Source organism: Lepus europaeus, chromosome 17, assembly GCF_033115175.1.
Source record: "Lepus europaeus isolate LE1 chromosome 17, mLepTim1.pri, whole genome shotgun sequence".
Lineage (NCBI taxonomy): Eukaryota > Metazoa > Chordata > Mammalia > Lagomorpha > Leporidae > Lepus > Lepus europaeus.
In genome coordinates, this window is record NC_084843.1 from 34574944 (window position 1) to 34595494 (window position 20551).

The 20551-nt window shown below is 38.2% G+C and overlaps 1 protein-coding gene across 1 annotated transcript in view; it reads right to left on the minus strand.

Annotated features, from left to right (window-relative positions):
- Positions 1 to 20551, minus strand: part of HELLS (helicase, lymphoid specific) — a 42797-nt gene that overhangs the window by 13962 nt on the left and 8284 nt on the right. The window contains exons 3-11 of the mRNA XM_062213860.1: positions 20058 to 20180; positions 17139 to 17195; positions 12467 to 12503; positions 12317 to 12381; positions 7330 to 7371; positions 6276 to 6500; positions 5728 to 5910; positions 3757 to 3900; positions 255 to 451 (exon numbers count right to left, since the gene is read on the minus strand). Coding sequence (XP_062069844.1) covers positions 255 to 451; positions 3757 to 3900; positions 5728 to 5910; positions 6276 to 6500; positions 7330 to 7371; positions 12317 to 12381; positions 12467 to 12503; positions 17139 to 17195; positions 20058 to 20180 — 1073 coding nt within the window. The remainder of the gene's footprint in view (positions 1 to 254; positions 452 to 3756; positions 3901 to 5727; positions 5911 to 6275; positions 6501 to 7329; positions 7372 to 12316; positions 12382 to 12466; positions 12504 to 17138; positions 17196 to 20057; positions 20181 to 20551) is intronic.

Sequence of the window (20551 nt, forward strand, 5' to 3'; positions counted from 1 at the left end):
ATGTGAGGGATCTGCACAGAGTTCATGGAAAAATGGACACTATGAAATAACTACGTACATACTTCAAAAATTTTTTGTGCCAAAATAAGTTTATTTTAATTCTATTTTCCCATGAACTTTTGAGATGAACCCTCAAACACTTTAAGAACTTAATAAAAATTTATCAGCTACCTAGAAGAAAGGATTAATTTTAACTATGAGTACAGATTTTAAGGTTTAATACATACATAAAAGTTAAAAACTGGCTTACCTACCTTTTCAAGTCATCAAATACATCTGGCAACAAAAAGTTTAACAATGACCAAAGTTCTGATAAATTGTTTTGCAAGGGTGTACCAGTCAAAAGAAGTTTATTATCAGCATTGAACCGTTTTAACTCCCTTATTAGACGGCAGTTCATATTCTTAATCCTGTGTCCTTCATCTACTATTAAGTATTTCCAATAGCAATGCTAGAAAATGAATCAAGGGAAAAATTTTAAAATAATGATCTCATAATTTTTCTGAATAGCAAATCTAAAAATCAAAGTTCTCTTTTAAGAAGGATAAGTGTTGAGTTTTATCCAATGCCATTATTTACAGAGATAAGCATGTTTTCCTTTGAGCTACTAAGGGGATAATTAATGGATTCTTTAAATGATTTATATTTGTGTTCTTGGAACAGACCTCAGCAGGTCATGAATTAGTATTTGATGTCCACCTGCTATTATGTCTTTAAGTCAGAATAGTACATAACTTTCCTTTCTAGTCTTCTTATAAAAAGTGGTTTTTCTTGTTTTTGATGGTGAGAGAGAGAAAGAACAAGATAAACCATGTCTCCCACATGGATCCAATTGTTTGAGCCATCACCAATGCCTTCCAGAGTCTGCACTGGCAGGAAGCTACAGTCACATGTTAGAACTGGAAATCAAACCCAGGCTCTTGTAATGTGGGTCAGGGTGACTTAAGTGCTATGCTAAATTCCTACTCCAGCCAAGTTTTGCTATCAGTGTTATACTAACTTTCTAAAAAAGTAATTGAAAGCTTTCACTAGTAACATAAGTTCTGAAATATTAAATAGCAATGGAATCTCTTTTACAAAATTAATTAATTATTTATTTATTTTGATCTACTTGAAAGGCAGAGTAGTGCAGTGAGAGAGTGTGAGCACATGAGCTCCCATCTACTGGTTCACTCCACATATGCTTCCAATAGCCAGACTTGAACCAGGCCAACAACCCAAAACTCATCGAGGCCTCCCATGTGTGTGGCAGAGGCTCAAACACTTGGGCCTGCTGCCTCCTAGGATGCATCAGCAAGAAGCTGGTTCAGAAGGAGAGTACCAGGGACTGGAATTGGCACTCCAATATGGGATGTGAGTAACCCAAGTGGCAGCTTAATCCACTGTGACACAATACCTGCCCCAGAATCTTTATTCTTAAGGCCTACATCTCAGATCAACACTATTTTCAATATGCTGTTCTCAATTTTTTAGTTATTAGCTTGTTTAGGTTTTCCCTGTCTTCAAACATCGATTTTAGCAATTTATATTTTCACAAAGTCATCCAATCACTTTCATAAAATCCTCATGAAAAAATATATTCATTCTCATCTTTAATATCTTTGCTTTCTCTTTTATCTTGCTCAGACTTATAATTTATCTTATTTACTGTATAAAAATACAGAAATATGCAATATTTCTGGAAATAGAAATACCAATCAATATAGATATCTTGGAATATTAGATTGGCAAAGTACTCTTTGCACAGTACACTCTTAACAAAATGGAAAAACATTAACTCTTTAAAGTGACTTCAAAGATACTTATTTTTCAAGCAATATGGAAAACTTAGAAAACCTGAAAAGTCTCTCAATACTAACACCTATTGAACAATACCAGATAATATATAAAACATTCTTTATAAATAAGTAATTAAAGAGAAAAATGAAGGAAACAGAAATGATAAGGAATCTGAAAAACAAATTAGTAATGGGTTCTCATACTTCTGTCACAAACAGGAGCTCTGGAATTCCAAACCCATCACTCTCTAATTAAGATCTTGGAATTAATAACACAGAGTCAGTGAAAAAGAGAAGTGAAAAAATTCTAGCCACTAGCAAATGGAATTGACAAACAAGATGAGTTATTTCAGAAGTCTACATGTTATATTCCTGAGTAGAAAACTGGAGTGACCCAAGAGCATTCATAGTGTGATCCTACATATAGAAATTGCTATACGTAAAAGTAGTTTTAATACAAAAGCAGTAATTCTCAGAATGAAAGGTGCTTTTATAGCTTTCTGTACAATATTCTTTCTAAAATTGATTTAGTTTACTTTTGCAGTAAAGAAATAGTTTTGATACATTTGACTCCATACATATTCAGAAATTTTTGTTAAACTCCAGAGATAAGACTTCTATATATCATGTTCCAAAGTTTTACCAGCATATGCAAAATTTAACAAATAACTCTTCATGACTATACAAGCCTTAATTACTTTACATAGAAAGTATGTATTTTGATTTTATGTTAAACTCATTACTGGAGTTACTTTCATTTCAGTTAAGCAAGAAAAATCTAAGGGGATTGCACTTACTATAGAATCTGATTCACACAGAATCAGAGTAGGAAAAACAAAGCAGTACTAATTACCTGTGAAATAAGTAGAATAGTGAGGATGAAGTTCAAAACACAAGAAGAGGAACAGAAGCAATGAGAGAAAAAAGAGCAATATTCTACTTGTGTTAGAGGAGCAAGAAAAAAAAGAGGAAATATTTTCCTATAGTCCAGGACACAATCTAAAAAATCACTTGTTTCCAAATATTCTCTTATTTGATTAAAAAAGGATTTACAACTTGGGACACTCACAGCCCATTTCAAATTGCCTGGATTTAAGTCCTGGCTCTGCTTCCAGTCTAGCTTCCTATTAATGAACACACTGGAAGGTAGCAGAAGATAAAGTACGTAGGTCTTTACCACCCACATTAAGAGACTCAAATGGAGTTGCCAGCTCCTGGCTTCAGCCTGATCCCATCCTTGGCTGTTATAGCCATATGGAAAATAAACCAGCAGATGGAAGATGCCTGTGCTGGTGTCTGTCCATTTCTGCCTTTCAAACAAATAATAATAAAAAAATTCTAAAAAGTAAATTCCATTTGAAGTACATGTCAGAAACATATCTATAATATTTTCACAGATTAGAGTTGTGTTTGATTCTAACATTTAAAATACTAGGATCAGGGCAAGCATCATGAAGCAACAGTTAAGAAGCTGCTTGGGATATCCATATCCCATACTGCAGCACTGGTTCAAGTCCCAGCTTCCCCTGCTTCCAATTCAGCTTCTTGCTAATGCTCGTGGGAAAACAACAGATGATGGTCCAAGTGCTTGGCTCCATTCCACCATCATAGACCCAAGCTCCTGGCTTGGCCCTAGCCTAACCCCACCTACTACAGGCATTTGGGGAGTTAATCAGCAGATGAAAGATCTCTGTCTTTTCCTTTCAAACAATGAAAAAAAAAAAATCGTTACAACCAAACTAAAAATATGAGGGCCACAAGTGAAATTCCAGGAGCATTAATCTTGCTTAGAATTTACAGCCTTCATCCAATTTTTCTGTTAACAACAGCCTCCAATTTCTAGGGCAATATGCACAATACAATCTAATTACATAAACAAGAAGAAAAAGAAATAATCAAATGCTACTGGATAGTGAGAAAATAGTACAAATTGAGAAAAATGCAAATTATGGACTCTTAAGAGATCAATTATCTGTACCTGTAGCGCATTTCGGTCTCTCATGGCTATTTCAAATGATGTGATTACCACTGGATGAATCTGCAGTGTCCCATTCCGTTTGTTAATATTCCTTACCAGTTTTCGACGTTCCTGCTGGGTTCCATGATATAACATAGTAGGAACCTAAAAGATTTTATATTAATTTAGAACAAAATACAAATATCAATTAATTTGAAATAAATCTTTTTCTGAGACAAAAAAGTCAATTTCTGTTCTATCTCTCTATAATAAAATAAGCAAGTATAACAAACCATTGAACTCATACGGAAGAACTTATCTTTTAACTCCATTTCCATGAACTTCTTTTTTAAAGATTTATTTTTTTATTTGAAAGCAGAATTACACAGAGTGATGAAGGAGAGGCAGAGAGAGAGGGAGGTCTTCCGTCTGCTGGTTCACTCCCCAATTGGCTGCAATGGCCAGAGTTGCACCAATCCTTAGCCAGGAGCCAGGAGCCGGGAGCTTCCTCCGGGTCTCCCACGTGGTTGCAGGGGCCCAAGGACTTGGGCCATCTTCTACGGCTTTCTTAGGCCATGGCAGAGAGCTGGATGGGAAGTGGAGCAACCAGGACTTGAACTGGCACCCATGAGATGCCAGCACTGCCGGTGGCGGCTTTACCCAATACACCACAGCACCGGCCCCAGGAGAATTTTTTTTTTTTAAACCAAAGGGATAGGCATTTGGCAGCACTGCTTGGCGGGGGAAGAATGCTTCCCGCCCACTGGATTGCCTGGATATGAGTACTGGCTCTGCTTCTGATTCCAGCTTGCAGCTAATGCACACTCTAGAAGGTAGCAGGTAATGGCCCATGTCGTTAAGTTCCTGGTACTCACATGGAAAACCTGTAACGACTCAGTTCCAGTGTTTGGCCTGGCAGGATCCCAGCTGTTGTAGACATTTGGAGAGTAAACCAATGAAGAGGAGCTGTCTCTCTGCCTCTCAAATTTTTATTTTTTTTTAAGTCACAAAAATAAGCAAGTAAGAGAAACACAGGGAAGTTATTTCTAGAATATATACTTCTCATAAGGTAAGATTTGAAGACACACATATAGGGGGAAAACACCAGGAGAATAAACAGTATTTTTTTTAAATTGGGGCAAGGTTAGATACTGGTTGGGATACCTGTGTCCAACATCAGAGTACTTGGGTTCAAATCTTGGTTCTCATCCTAATTCTAGCCTCCTATTATCACACACTCTGGGAAGTAGCAAGTGATGACTCAAGTGGTTGGGTCCCTACCATCCTGCAGTGTAGGTCAAGCCACAGTCATTATGGGCATTTTGGGGGATAAACCAGCACAGGGGAACTTTGTCTATCTCTCTAAATAAAAACTAAATTAAAAAAATTATACCTAGATCTGTCTTAGGTGAATCAAACTATTCAATAGACTAAAATCACTCAGGGACATTTTAGGCAAGATGTCTGAGGTTACCAATACCTACTCCATATAAATTTAAAATAAGATATTGCTCTGATTGAAGTGTCAAATCAGGGGGCTGGCGTTGTGGCATAGCATGTAAAGCCACAGCCTGCAATGCAGGCATCCCAAATGAGTGACAGTTCACATTCCGGCTGCTCCACTTCCAATCCAGCTCCCTGCTGATGGCCTGGGAAAAGCAGCAAAAAATTGTCCAAGTGCTTGGGCCCCTGCCACCCATGTGAGAGACTTGGAAGAGGCTCCTGGCTCCACAGTGGCCAGCCCTGGCCATTGCAGCCATCTGGAGTGCAAATCAGCAGATGGGAGATCTCTCTCTGTCTCTCCCTCTCCCTCTGGAACTCTGCTTTTCAAATAAGTAAATAAATCTTTTTTTAAAAGAAAAAGAAAAATCAAGTTAGACACAATGTTTATACAGAAATAAGTATATAATAGAAAGGATACAATTCCTCTAACAACAAATAAACTATAAAACATGTGAAGTAATATATTTAACAGAAGGAAATATGTCTTACTTCTGGTGTAAATCTTTTGAACTCAGCCATCCAGTTAGGAAGTGTAGACAAAGGTCCACAGACAAGAAAAGGTCCAGGTACTCCTCTCTGAATCATCAATGCAATTGTAGCAATGCACTGAACTGTCTTTCCCAATCCCATTTCATCTGCTAAAATGCCATTAATTCCATTTTCCCAAAGCATCTGGACAAAATAATATACATTGTATTTAAATACTAATAATGATACCAACTAACTTAGCAATAGCTTATTTTTTTTAAATCATATCCCAAATCAACAGTCATGTTGAGACTACCATTTTCGTACCATAAATGATCACAAGACTTCTCCAAAGTCCTTTATCAAATCCTTATCAAGTCCTTAACATGTTAATTTTTACCTTTAAAAATTTATTAAGAGTAAATCAATCAAAAATATGTATCTACACACAAATAATGGTTTCATATGTAATAGTAAAATGAAGGAACAACTCAAGCTGTAGTATATTGTAATACTAGGTTATTATAGAAAGTAACCAACACATTGTATTAAAAACGACAATTCATTACCCTAAGCCATTCCATGCCTTCTACTTGGTACCAACGCATCACTCCCCCTGTGAAGTGCTTTGGTTGTTGAAAGGGTACTGGCTGTCCATTACATTTTCGATCTGGGTCAAAAAAGAATTTCGTATTCTGTCGAACAGTTTGAGACAGTCTACTTTTAATTATACTATTGGAATCTTTGTTTTTTTGAAGATCTTCTACACAGAGGTTAGTAGAGGAACTTTCATCCTATAAAGAAAAAAACTTGGTTAGATGTCTGATACAAAATGCTATTATATTCAAACCTTCCCAAACAGAACTGAAGAAAATCTTTTATTCAACATTTTTAAATATTTTTATTTATTTTATTTGTTTGAAAGAGAGACAGACAGGTTTCCCATCCACTGGTTCACTACCCAAATGCCCATAACAGCCAGAGCCTGGCTAGTGCAAAGGCAGGAGCCAGAACTCAATCCTAGTTTCCCACAAATATTGTATGGACCCAACCACTTAAGTCATCACCTACTACCACTCAGGGTGTACAACAGCAGGAAGCTGGAAACAGGAGCACAGCCAGTATTAAAGGATATGGAATAGAACACCTCAAGTTGAAATTTAAGAAGCGATACTGGAGAAGGCATCTGGCCTAGTGGTTAAAACATTGATTAAGACGCCTCCATCCCATATCAGAGTTCCTGGGTTTAATACCAGACTCCAGCTGTTGACTTCAGTTTCCTGCTGGTGCACACCCTGGAAGGTGGTGACACTGGCTTGATTTATTAGATTCCCGTCAGTCACGTAGAGAGACCTGGACTGAGTTCTTGGCTCCTAGTTACCGTTATAAATGGGGCATTTGGGGAGTAAACCAGTGGATGGGAGCCTACTCTGTCTACCTCTCAAATAAACAAAAAAAATTTTTAAAAGGAAGATTAAGGTAAGAAAGAAGTAAATGTTTTTCAAACAGCAAAGAAAGGAGATACATGGTACACAAAACATACCCTGATGACTAAAATAAAAGGGACTAGTGATCAATAAGCAAATGATTCCTAAATTTAATTTTCTACTATAAATCTCTTACCTCATTCTCCTTTTTACTTTTTTTAGCCACAGACAAAATTTCCTACAAGATTGAGAAAACAAAAAAAAGTATGAGGTTCATTTATGTATTTACTCAATAAACATTTATTCTATGCTAATTTTATTTTTGGAAATAGGGATAAAGGTGTTCAAGGTAATTAAAATACACATCTCAAACTGGCAGTGCTTAGGAAGAATTAAACATGCAGACATTTCTCGCTGATAGTCTGATAAAATTCTAAATAAACTGGCAACATTAAATCTCGGAATGTTTGCTTAAACACCTGGATTTTCTAGCTATTCTTTGCTTAAAATATGAAACTGTAAACAGTAATTCACACATAATAACAATCCTCTAGTCAGCAAGCAATATCCTGTAGACAAACTCCAGCTGGCAGCTTGTTTTTGTAAATAAAGTTAAAATGAGCAAAGTCAGGCATGTTTGTTTGCCATTTGTCTGTGGCAGCTTTGTGAAAGTACTCAAAAGCTGAAAATGTTTAGTACTGGCTATTTACATAAAGGTTTCCTGACCCTGCTTCAGTACACATTCAACCTCTGTAGATAAACACCTGAGTTTTAAACCCTGGATAAGAGGCTAAGACAAATACCTAGGAAACACAGAATAAAGCACTATGATTTTATGGTACCTACTAGATGCTAAAGGTATAAATAAGGCCTGAATGTCAATTGGTGACTTAGCCATGTATTGTTAACATCAGATTATCTGAAAAGTTGCCATGGAGCTTAATCTTTAAAGACAGAGGTGGGGTTCATGTCAAGCAGAGAATAGTGGTACACAGAAAACACAGGGGATGAAATAATCAAGACACTTTAAGAATATAGGAAATTGGCCGGCACTGCAGAGCAATAGGTTATTCCTCCGCCTGCGGCCCTGCAGCCGCATGGGATACCAGAAGCACCTGGCACCTGGCTACGGATCAGCACGGTGTGCTGGCCGCAGCAGCCATTGGAGGGTGAACCAACGGTAAAGAAGACCTTTCTCTCTGTCTCTCTCACTGTCCACTCTGTCAAAAAAATTAAAAAAAAAAAAAAAAAAAAAAAAGAAGAATATAGGAAATTTAAGACACAGAAGGAATATGTGCTAGTGTTCTGCAGCACAGTGGGATAACTATAGTTCATGATCATCTGTTATATATTTTAATGAAAGATTCATAGATAGCAGCTCAAAGCCTCCAAACAAAAATGATAAGGAGGAGCCAGCATTGTGGTGTAGCAGATAAAGCTACCTCCTGCAACACCCACATCCCATAAGGGGTGTCTGTGTCCCAACTGCTCCACTTCCAATCCAGTTCAAAGTTAATGACCTAAGAAAAACATCAGAAGATGGTCCAAGTATTTGGGCCCCAGTCACCCACGTGAGACCTGGATGAGCCTCCCAGCTTGGGCCTGGCTTAGTCCTAGCTGTTGCAGCCATCTGGAAAGTGAACTAGCATATGGAAGATCTCTGTCTCCCCCTCTCTTCACATAACTTTGAATTTCAAAGTAAATAAATAAATAATATATATATATATATATATATAGAGAGAGAGAGAGAGAGAGATGGTAATGCTAATAATAATTAGTAAAAATTACCTTGAACGATCATGAGTATCCCATAAATATGCAATTATTATGTTAGTGAAAAAATGTATAAAACCCTTGTGGAATATAAAAAAATATATATAAAAGATTCATGGAAAACTGACAGAAAACATAAGTGGCTGACACACACACATACACATATTATATATGTCATATGTAGATTTAAAAGTATTATGGAGGGGCCAGCATTGCAATGTAATGGGTAAAGCTGCCACCTGGGATACTGGCATCCCAAATGGGCTCCAGTTCAAGTCCTGGCTGCCCCACTTCTGATTCAACTCCCTGCTAGTGTGCCTGAGAGAGCAGTGGAGTATGGGCCCAAGTGCTTGGCCCCTGCACCCTCATGGGAGACCAGCAAGAAGCTCCTGACTCCTGACTCCCTTTGTGGCCATCTAGGGAGTGAACCAGCAGATGGAAGAGCTCTCTTTATCTCTCCCTCTCTCTCTTTAACTCTGCCTTTCAAATAAAAATAAATCTTTTTTTTTAATGTTAAAGTATTATGGAAACATTCAAACTATAAAGCTAAAAGGATTTCAGATGCAAATTCAGAAAGGCAGATGTGAATTTCTCAAACCACTGTGAATAATGAAACACGTATAGACTATTCTTTTAGTAAGCCTGAGTATAAAGAAAAGAAAACAGGGCAATTATCTAGAACTTCAGATTAAAAAGCATGATGTATTTATAATTCAAAGATAGAGAAAGATCTGGTAAAGAAGAAATGGTTCAAAATACAGAAGGATGATTCTGGAGAAGCAAGGTTCACCACAACACAATATCAAATTAGGTAATCCATACAGCTTACTCATAAGAAGCTTAAGATTCTTTAGTAAGTAAGGTTTGTGTTAAACTTCAAAGAAAAGAAAAGATCTGGTTAGATAAGGAGAAAAGGAAGTAACAAAATGTACAAATAACTAGTTTTACTGCAGATTTTAACCAATAACCAGCTGATTTACAAAATGCAAATCTGCATAGAATCTTTCAATAGCACTCTGCTCTTCATATGACAGCCTCAAACTCTTGACCAACTTAACTTCTAGTTTCACCTTTCACCACTCTTTCACTTAGCCTACTAACTGAAGCCAAGTGCAAATTCTTCTAAGTTTTGGGAACTTGTCAGTCTCTCTTAATTCTTGATTATGTAACCATTACTGTTATCTCTTCCTAGAACACTCCTCTTCCACCTTACCATTTTCCTGTTAACCCCTCCATTTTTTTACTTTTTACAAGATTTATTTATTTATTTAAGAGGCAGATGCAGGAGCCCAAGCACTTGGGCCATCTTCCACTGCCTTCCCAGGCCATAGAAGAGAGCTGGATCAGAAAAGGAGCAGCCGGTACATGAACCAGTGACCATATGGAATACCAGAGCTGCAGGCAGAGGCTTAGCCTACTATGCCACAGCACCAGCATCAATCCCTCCATCTTTAAATGATTAAACTTTCAACCCTCAAGTCTCAACACATATGCCTCTTCCTAGATGCAAAATTTTATACGTATCATGGCTGAGTTCAAAGTTCTTTGGGTAAAGAATTGTGGCACAGCAGGGCAAGTTTTCACTTGGGATGCCCACATTCCCTGAGTACCTGATTCAAATCCTGACCACTCTGTGCTAACCACCACTTTCTGCTAATGCTCCTCGGAGGCAGCAGATGATAGCTCACACATTTGGGGAGTGAACAAGCAGATATAAGACCTCTCTGTCTCTTACTCTCTTTCTGTCAAATAATATATATACAAAGAAATCTTAAAAAATAAAAAAAAGAGTTTGTTCATCCCTTCATATTCTCTCAATAGCATCCAATATAGTTGCCTAATTACTTCAGTGTTTCTGACTGGTTCTGGGTTAATGGAGCTCGTCCATTTAAATTTAATGAAGCAGACTAACAGTGTTTTTCACACTACAAGTTGGGTGGATACCATAATCACTATCAGTTTTAGTGGCTCTTGACCATTACTTTTAAATGAAAAAGTAGTATCAGAGTATATCTCCAGAGTAAAGAAAAGTATTAGAATATTTTATACTTTATGAAAATATATAGATCTTGAAGTTCAGATAAAAATATAATGTGATGTGGCCAGCGCCACAGCTCACTTGACTAATCCTCTGCCTGTGGCGCCGGCATCCCATATGGGCACCAGGTTCTAGTCCTGGTTGCTCCTCTTCCAGTCCAGCTCTCTGCTGTGGCCCGGGAAGGCAGTGGAGGATGGCCAGGTACTTGGGCCCCTGCACCTGCATGGGAGACCAGGAGAAAGCACCTGGCTCCTGGCTTCGGATCGGTGCAGCGCAGGCCATAGCGGCCATTTTGGGGGTGAACCAACGGAAGGAAGACCTTTATCTCTGTCTCTCTCATTGTCTAACTCTGTCAAATAAATAATAAAACATGTATATATATAATGGGCCATTTTTCTAATTAAGAATGACAAGAATCTTCTCCCCTAAAGTACTTCTCTGCTATGATCCACCTCCCACCCACTCAAAATGTTAACTCTAACCTCTACGCTTTCACATACGCTGTTCCCACAACTAAAAGGCACTGCCCTTTTTTTGCTACTGAGAGTTCCTGATATAATGCTACAGAAGCCCACTAGGTGTTTACATGTTTGGAAAATTTATTACTGTTACTTCTGTAATCTGAATAAGAAAACCAGTATATCCTAAAAACAAAATCCTTTTTCCTTATTAATTTCAGATTTAAGTCTACTGAATATTGATAGCTTCAAACTTTTGCAAATGACATAAGTGGAAAAACACATTTAATATGATAATATTAATTAAAAAGGTTATTTAATGATCGTTTTAAAAATGAAACAACTCTTACCTATAGATCTATGTTTTATATTCCAGGTAGATTTTTTAAAAATACTCTCAATATTAACCAAATTCTGGCCGGCGCCGTGGCTTAACAGGCTAATCCTCTGCCTTGTGGCGCCGGCACAACGGGTTCTAGTCCCGGTTGGGGCGCCGGATTCTATCCCGGTTGCCCCTCTTCCAGGCCAGCTCTCTGCTATGGCCCAGGAAGGCAGTGGAGAATGGCCCAAGTCCTTGGGACCTGCACCTGCATGGGAGACCAGGAGAAGCACCTGGCTCCTGGCTTCGGATCAGCGCGATGCGCCGGCCGCAGCGGCCATTGGAGGGTGAACCAACAGCAAAAAGGAAGACCTTTCTCTCTGTCTCTCTCTCTCTCTCTCACTATCCACTCTGCCTGTCCAAAAAATAATAATAATAATAATAATATTAACCAAATTCTTCACATAAATACTTGAAAGCAAAATATTTAAAACAGAGTAAAAAACCAAGTAAAAGCAATCTTTGCATATTTCAGGTGGTTCAGAACCAAAACTAGACTCATAATCAAATGTTATATGCCCTCCCCCATTTTTACCTCTTTGGACATTATCTCTGAAATATTATATGACTCATCTTCCCTTCCTCTTTTCTTTCTCATACCTATAAAAAAGACATTTTATTTTTAATAACAATTAAAACAGAAATATAAACACATATTCTTCAAAACTAGAACAGGGAAATTTACCTGCATTCTCTTCTTTTCCATCAACTGAGTTTTTACCCTAAAAAACAAGGATTGAAAACTATGTTTACTATGGACCTTCATGGTATTATATATTAAAAGACAATGATTAACTTGCAACATAAGTGTTCCTTGAAGTTCAATTACATCCAATCAGTCCTTCACTTTTATACTTACCCATAGGTAATCTTTTCCTGTACTTCCCTACAATAACTTGTCCATGATCACATCCCTTTGCTTTTTCAAAAGAGCTACACTTTTCTCAGGTATTTTTTTTTTCATTTAGGTAGAGAAATTTCAAAATTAAACATGGAAAACAATATTATTTTGAAATACGACAAACATCTTCTGTAATTATATTAATGCAGCCAATATTCCATTGGTACAGTATGGTGCTAAAAGAACTCATTTTGAGTTATATCTATTAAGTTAAATACAGTTGAAAGAGAATACTGACTGAATGAAAAATATTAATGAGAGGGTAAACAGTTTCAAAATGAGTTGGAGAAGAGTATTACATCATCAAGAGTATTGATATGTTTTAACAAAAATTATAAATTTAAAACTGTCTTTAAGTGAAGATTAAAACAGAAGAGTAGGCAAAATTTAATGGCTAGCATCTTTCGAACAAGGCAAGAGGAGGAGAAATAGGGGGGAAAACTGGTATAAGAACATCTGGGACAAGTAAAACTATCATGTATGTATACCAAAAGCCCCACAAGACTCTAGAAGTAGTAAAAGAGTCAATTATTATTAACTTTATTTTCTTGCAAAATTCTTTATCAAGTACTTTAACATCACCATTAGTCAAACCTAATAATCAGGCCGGCTCAATAGGCTAATCCTCCGCCTTGCGGCGCCGGCACACCGGGTTCTAGTCCTGGTCGGGGCACCGGATTCTATCCCGGTTGCCCCTCTTCGAGGCCAGCTCTCTACTGTGGCCAGGGAGTGCAGTGGAGGATGGCCCAAGTGCTTGGGCCCTGCACCCCATGGGAGACCAGGATAAACACCTGGCTCCTGCCATCGGATCAGCGCAGTGCGCCGGCCGCAGCACGCCAACCGCAGCGGCCATTGGAGGGTGAACCAACGGCAAAAAGGAAGACCTTTCTCTCTGTCTCTCTCTCTCACTGTCCACTCTGCCTGTCAAAAACCAAAAAAAAAAAAAAAACCTAATAATCAAATTAACTGGACTTGGGGCTGGTGCTGTGGCGCAGCGGGTTAAAGCCCTGGCCATATGGGCACCGGTTCTAGTCCCGGCTGCTCCTCTTCCAATCCAGCTCTCTGCTATGGTCTGGGAAAGCAGTGGAAGATGGCCCAAGCCCCTGAGCCCTTGCACCCACATGGGAGACCCAGAAGAAGCTCCTGACTCCTGGCTTCGGATCGGCACAGCTCCAGCCGGTGTGGCCATCTGGGGAGTGAACCAGCGGATGAAGACCTCTCTCTCTCTGGCTCTACCTGTCTAACTCTGTCTTTCAAATAAATAAAATAAATCTTTAAGAAAAAAAAAGAAAAAAATTAACTGGATTTAAGACTTAAAGATATCCTACTTGTTTTATTACAATTTTGATATTTCCTAATAAAGGCAGTTTAATAGTTAATTTTTTTTTTATTTATTTGAGAGGCAGAGTTACAAAGAGAGTAACAGAGACAGAGGTCTTCATCTGCTGGTTCACTTCCCAAATGGCTGCAATGGCTAAGCTGGGCCAATCTGAAGTCTGGACGCAGGAGCTTCTTCCGGGTCTCCTACATGGGTGCAGGGGCCAAGCACTTGAACCATCCTCCACAGTCTTCCCAGACCATTAGCAGAGAGCTAGCTCGGAAGAGCAGCAGCCAGAACAAGAACCCAAACGGGATGCCAATGTTGCGGACGGAGGCTTAACTTACTACCCCAAAGCACCAGTCCCTCTTCCTTTTTTTTAATAGTTGATTTTAATAAAAGTAGTTTAACACATAGAAGTGTGAGCTCTGAAACAAGTTTTATTTCAAATCTCTGCATTATCATTTATTAGATTCTGTGACCTTCTGCTAGTTATTCTTAGTTCTCATTATTTGCAGTAGTTATGTTCAATATATTCCCTATAAAACAGAATCATCAGGGTTGGCACTGGGGTGTAAAGGGTAAAGCCACTGCCTACAGCGCCAGCATCCCATATGGGTGCTGGTTCAAATTCAAATAGCTCCACTTCCAATCCAGTTCTATGCTATGTCCTGGGAAAGCAGCAGAAGACGGCCCAACTACTTGGGACCCTGCACCCACATGGGAAGAACCAGAGGAAGCTCTTGGCTCCTGCTTCGGATCGGCCAGCTCCATCCAATATGGCCAATTGGGGAGTGAACCAGTGGACGGGAGACTACTTGATCCAGCTCTCTGCTATGATCTGGGAAAGCAGTGGAAGATGGCCCAAGTCCCTGGGCCCCTGCACCTGCATGGAAGACCTAGAAGAAGCTCTTGGCTCCTCCTGGCTTCAGATAGGCTCAGCTGCAGCCATTATGGCCATCTGGGGTGTGAACCAGCAGATGGAAGACTTTTTCTCTGTCTCTCCCTCTCTCTCTAACTCTACCTCTCAAATAAATAAATAAAAAGAAAAAAGAAATCATAGCCTCTAAGGAAAATAAAAATTCAGTCTTCTGCAAGACTCTGGTTGTAACATTTTGATTAAGGACATCTTAGTTAATGTATGTGTTGACTAATACTGAACACAGCCAACAGCATTATGATTCATGCCAAATTCAAACATCTAACACATTAGGCATATCACACAGTATTTTTCTACTTAGAGTAGATAGCACTTCAACATATTGGTTGGGGTCCATGTTAACGAGCAAATCACTAACAAAAATAAGAAGGAAAATCTAATTATATCATGAGAATACAAACATACTTCACCTTAGATGGGAATATATGGGTTCAGGAGACAAAATTTTTGCTGCTTTGCACACAAGTATATCAGTAAATATCCAAACTAGTACCAGGAGGGATGGACATTTGTTCCAGTGGTTAAGATGACAGTTAATAAACCTGTATACTATACTGGAGTCCCTGAGTTCAATTTTGGCTCCACTATGATTTCAGCTTCTACGTAATGGGTACACAAGCAGGCAGCTTGTAGTAGATCAAGTAGTTGGGCCCTTGCCACTCATACGGAAGACCTGGACTCAGTTCAGCCTGATACAGCACAGGCTGTTGTGGGCATCTGGGTAGTGAACAGGCAGATGACAGTGTGCATGCTATTTGTCACTCTGCCTCTCAAATACATAAATAAACCTTTGACAAATCAAAATTCCTTTTTTAAAAAAATGCCAGGAATATTTGGGGGTTACATTTTGGGGAGTAGGTATATTCATAAATACAGAATTTGTAAATAATAACAACTATTACTTTGGGGCCAGCATCATGGCATAGCAGGTTAAGCCTCTGCTTGCGATGACAGCATCCCATATGGGTGCTGCTTCAAGTCCCAGCTGCTCCACTACCAATCCAGCTCCCTGCTAATGTCCCTGCGAAGGCAGTGGAAGATGACCCAAGTGCTTGGGCTCCTGCACCCACATGGGAGACCTGAAAGAAGCTTCAGACTCTTGGCTTCAGCCTGGCCCAACCCCAGCCCCAGTTATTGTGGCCATTTGGGGAGTAAACCAGGGGATGAAGATCTCTCTTTCAAATAATAAAAATAAATCTTAGAAAACTGTTATTCTATCTTCTTGTATATTTCTTTATATGTAAAATATACAAGGGTACTTTAAAATGTAGAAAATATAATTAAAAGGTAAGTTTCTTTTGGTATAAAAATTTTTGAAATCCAGTTCTATGAGGGGCCTTCTAAAAGTTTATGAGAAAAATGCATATTATGAAAAAAAGGACTATTTCAAAAAATTTTGCAACAAAACGAAGATTTTTTAATTCCATTTTTCTCTTCTAGAAACACTCTTAAAAAAAACCATCAGCAGTATCTCTACCTAATAGAGTTTTGAGAATTAAGATAATATTTATATAGAATATCTGACACAAACTAAGTATTCAACAATTATACTCTTTATTATTTCTCTTTTTCACTAGTACAACTGCACATTAAGCACTCCAAAAAAGCTGGTCACTTATACAGATTTCATCATTAGGAGAAACAATTCACAGAATGAAAAATCTGAAAGGATCATACTTGGCTCTCATTCTGTTCATTAAGTACTGAAAAAGACTTTACACATTTCTATAAGCTTGTAAAAAAGATATGTTATCAAATTTAAAAATTTAAAATTAAATAAATGAGTAAAAAGTCAAAAGGATACAAAAAATAATTTCTCCAGTATTTCAGGTAATTTATTAAAAAATTCTGAGGGTGGTCATTTGGTTTAGTGGGTAAGACACTACGGATATCTGTATCCCATATTGGAGTACCTGGGTTTGAGTCCTAGTTCAACTCCTGATTCAAGTTTTCTGCTAATGTGCACCCTAGAAGGCAACAGAAGATGGCTCAAGTCAACAGTTCCCTGCCACCCATGCAGGAAACCTAGATTAAGTTCTCAGATCCCAGCTTCACTTCCTTGTCTGGGAGTATTTATTGTAGGTATTTGCAGAGTGAATCAGCAGAATCAGAAGATGGGAGCTCCCCATTTGTCTCACTCTCCCCACCTCTCCAATAAATTAAGAAAACAACAAAAAACACTTGGCTTGCTGCATTACCTTTGCAACTTTTAAAGATCCCTTTTTTCTCTCCAATTTCTCTTTCTTCTTCTGTTCCTGTAAAATAATTTTTCAGTGTCACAAAGACAAATAAAACATGAATCTCAAATAATTTATGTTCACAGTAAAAAAACTACATAATTATTTAAAAACAAAGAACTCACACTTCAAACCTTTACAGAGTTAATAGGGAACAGATTTACTCTCCTGTCATAAACAATTAAAACCCAGATAAAATATATCAAACAATGGTTTTCAGAAAATATACAACAAAGAACAGTGAACACAGATAAAAGGAGAACTAATGAGGTGAATTTTCTTATTTCCCAGCTTAATGCCTGAAGGCAATTTCCAAGCATAAATAAGGAAGGTAGAACTGAAACAGAGCAAACTGCCTCTCTGAATTAAACAGAATTAAAAACAGAGCTGCTAACATTCCCAAGGGCAAGCACCAGAGAAGAAAATAGCTGTACAGAAAAAGCTAGTCTCTCAAAATTCTTCAGGTTGAATATTGGCAAGTACATGAACATAAGGAAACCCAGACCCAGAAAAGAGTCACCAGAACGAAACATGAGGAACAATTTCCTATGCTTATAAGGAAAGGGTCAAAAATAAGGAAAAGTTCACATTTCCTCTGCCACAATAGTAAAGGGCTAATACATGGGGCACTTCCAATATTTAGAAGTGGGACAAGTTATTCCTAGACTAAAAGCTGTTCCTAATGTATCCTAACAAATTTTAAATGCAAGACACCAAAAAATCTAAACCTTTTCTGAGAACTGTTTAAACAGTTAATTACATTGAACTCATTAAAATAAATAATATGTCATACGAAAATGCAATGGGAAAAACAGAACAAGATAACACTGTTCAGGAGTGTCAGCAACTTTATTTGAGGCTGTCAGGGCAGCCCTCAATGAGAAAACATTTAAGCCAAGACTTGAACATGATGATAAGACAAGCCATGTAATTATTTAAAAGAGGGTTCCAGGCAGAAAACAGCTATCACAAAGGCCCAAATGCAAAAAAAAAAAAAAAAAAAAAAAAAAAAAAAAAAAACCTTTTCTGGAAAGACATCTGAAAGGTAACCAGGTAGAGGGACGCATACAGTCTTACAAGCAGACTTTGGCTTGTCAGAAAATAACATAAGCTAGAAGGCAGTGAAATGACATCTTCACAAAGTACTGCAAGAAAAAAGTATGGAAGAAAATTCTTTACCCAGTGAAGTATCTTTCATAAATGAAGTAAATTAAGACTCTCAGACATAGGAAAGCTAAAAGAACTTATCACCAACAGAAACTGCAAATGAATACAGTATCACAAAACTGATCAGTGGATTATGTGGGAATAGAAGACATCAAGGGAAGAATCACTGGAATTGACAGGTGCATTTATTGTCATGATGGCTTCATGGGTATATCTATGTCAAAACTTACAAAACTGTATATTTTAGACATGTATAGTTTAGTGAGTATCAATTATAATTCAACAATGCTGTTTTTAAAAATGAAATGTTTCTCGGGAATAAAAAAGAATGACCAACTAGTAAACAGAACATGAGTGAATCTCAAAAACAAACAAAAATGCTGAGCAAAACAAAGTGTCCATCTGTAAGAATACTAAAGGAAAATATGAACTCATATTCATACTCAACAATCAACAAAGGAGGGCCAGTGTTGTGGCACAAAGGGTTAAACTACCACTTGCAACCCAGTACCTCATGAATGCTGGTTCAAGTCCCCACTGTGTCACTTCCCATCCAGCTCCCTGCTGGTATGCCTGGGAAGGCAGAAGATGGTCCCAGTGCGTGGGCCCATGCTACCCACGTGGGAGACCAGGATGGGGTTCCACACTCCTGGCTTCAGCCTGACCCAGACCTGGCTATTGCAGCCATTTGGAGAGTGAACCAGCAGACGGAAGATCTCTCTCTCTCTCAGTCTTTCAAATAAATAAATATTTTTTAAAAATAAAATATTCAACAAGGAAGACTAACATGAACAAATATGTGGGGCTTTCTCTCCCATACACTTAAGTATCTGCTTGGAGACAGAATCAGATTCCCAAGACTCCCTCCCACCACTACCATCTTAGATGCAGATCCTAAGACCCTGGTTGTTCTACCCATGCTTCCAACATACAGAACACAAACTAGGATTCCCACAATCTCCTTGAGTTTCATTAATTTGCTAGTGGCTAACAGTACTCAGGAAATCACATTTATTCACTTATTATAAAGGATATTACAAAGAGTGCTGATGAACCCATGAAGAGACAAAAGGGTAAGACCTACCTATGGGAGCAAGATTATGGAGCTTCTATGCCCCCTCTGGCTTCTATCCTCCAGGAACCTCAACATGTTTCCTATGCAGAAGCTCTCTGAATCCTGTCCTTTAAGAGGTTTATAAAAACTTCCAAATGTAGGCATGCTTGATTAATCCTTGGGAATTGGTACCAAATTTAAGCATTAGCCTTTCCCCAATCCCTAGGTCAAGGTGAGTCTGAAAGTCACAATACTCTAATCAAAGTTTCACAATTATCATGATTCCTTTTATATAACATTTTAGTAAACCAATACTAATTACAGTGACAGAAAGCAATCAATGATTGCTGGGAGCCAAGGATGAGGATCATTGCTGATACAAGAGAACTTCTGGTAATGATTATAAATTACATTCCCTCAGTTGTACTGGTAGCTGCACAGAGTCTATACAGTCAATGGTCAAATTCATCACTTGCAGGAATTTGGACTCCTGGTCAAGACAGCAGGTTGGGATGCCCATATTCTGTACTGTAGTTGCCTAGGTTTGAGTTCTGGTTCCACTCTCAATTCCAGCTTCCTGTTAGCGAGCATCCTAGGAGGCAAGGATGATAGTTCAAGTGGTTGGAATACTAACTTACAGTCAAATCACATATACCTACCTCTAATTGTTGCTGCTCCATCTTAGTCAATAAAAATTTGGAGTAGATATTGCTTTTCTCCAGCAAATGTTGAAGTCTACGGTACCGAATTTCCATGGACTCTCTGTCCCAAGACATGCGAGCCTATCCAAAGAAAAAATTTCCAAAATTACTGTTTTCTGACATTCATTGAGTTTTTACATAAGGTTCCATGAAACTAGCTACCATACAACCCTTGGGTCTAAGATATTTCCTGTAATTAATGAAAATCCTTACAACATTAAATTTATTTACTACAGATAATCTCTTTTCTAAAGCAAAAACTGGATCATGGGTAAGCATTTGGCCTAGCAGTTAAGATGCCCTGTCTCCTATCAGACTGCCTCGAATCCATACTCGGCTCCAGCCCGTGACTTCAGCTACCTGCTCATGTAGATCCAGGGAGGCAGGGAAGCCAGCTCTGGCTCCAGTCCCGGCCATTATGGACCTTTGAAGAGTAAATCAACAGACAGGAA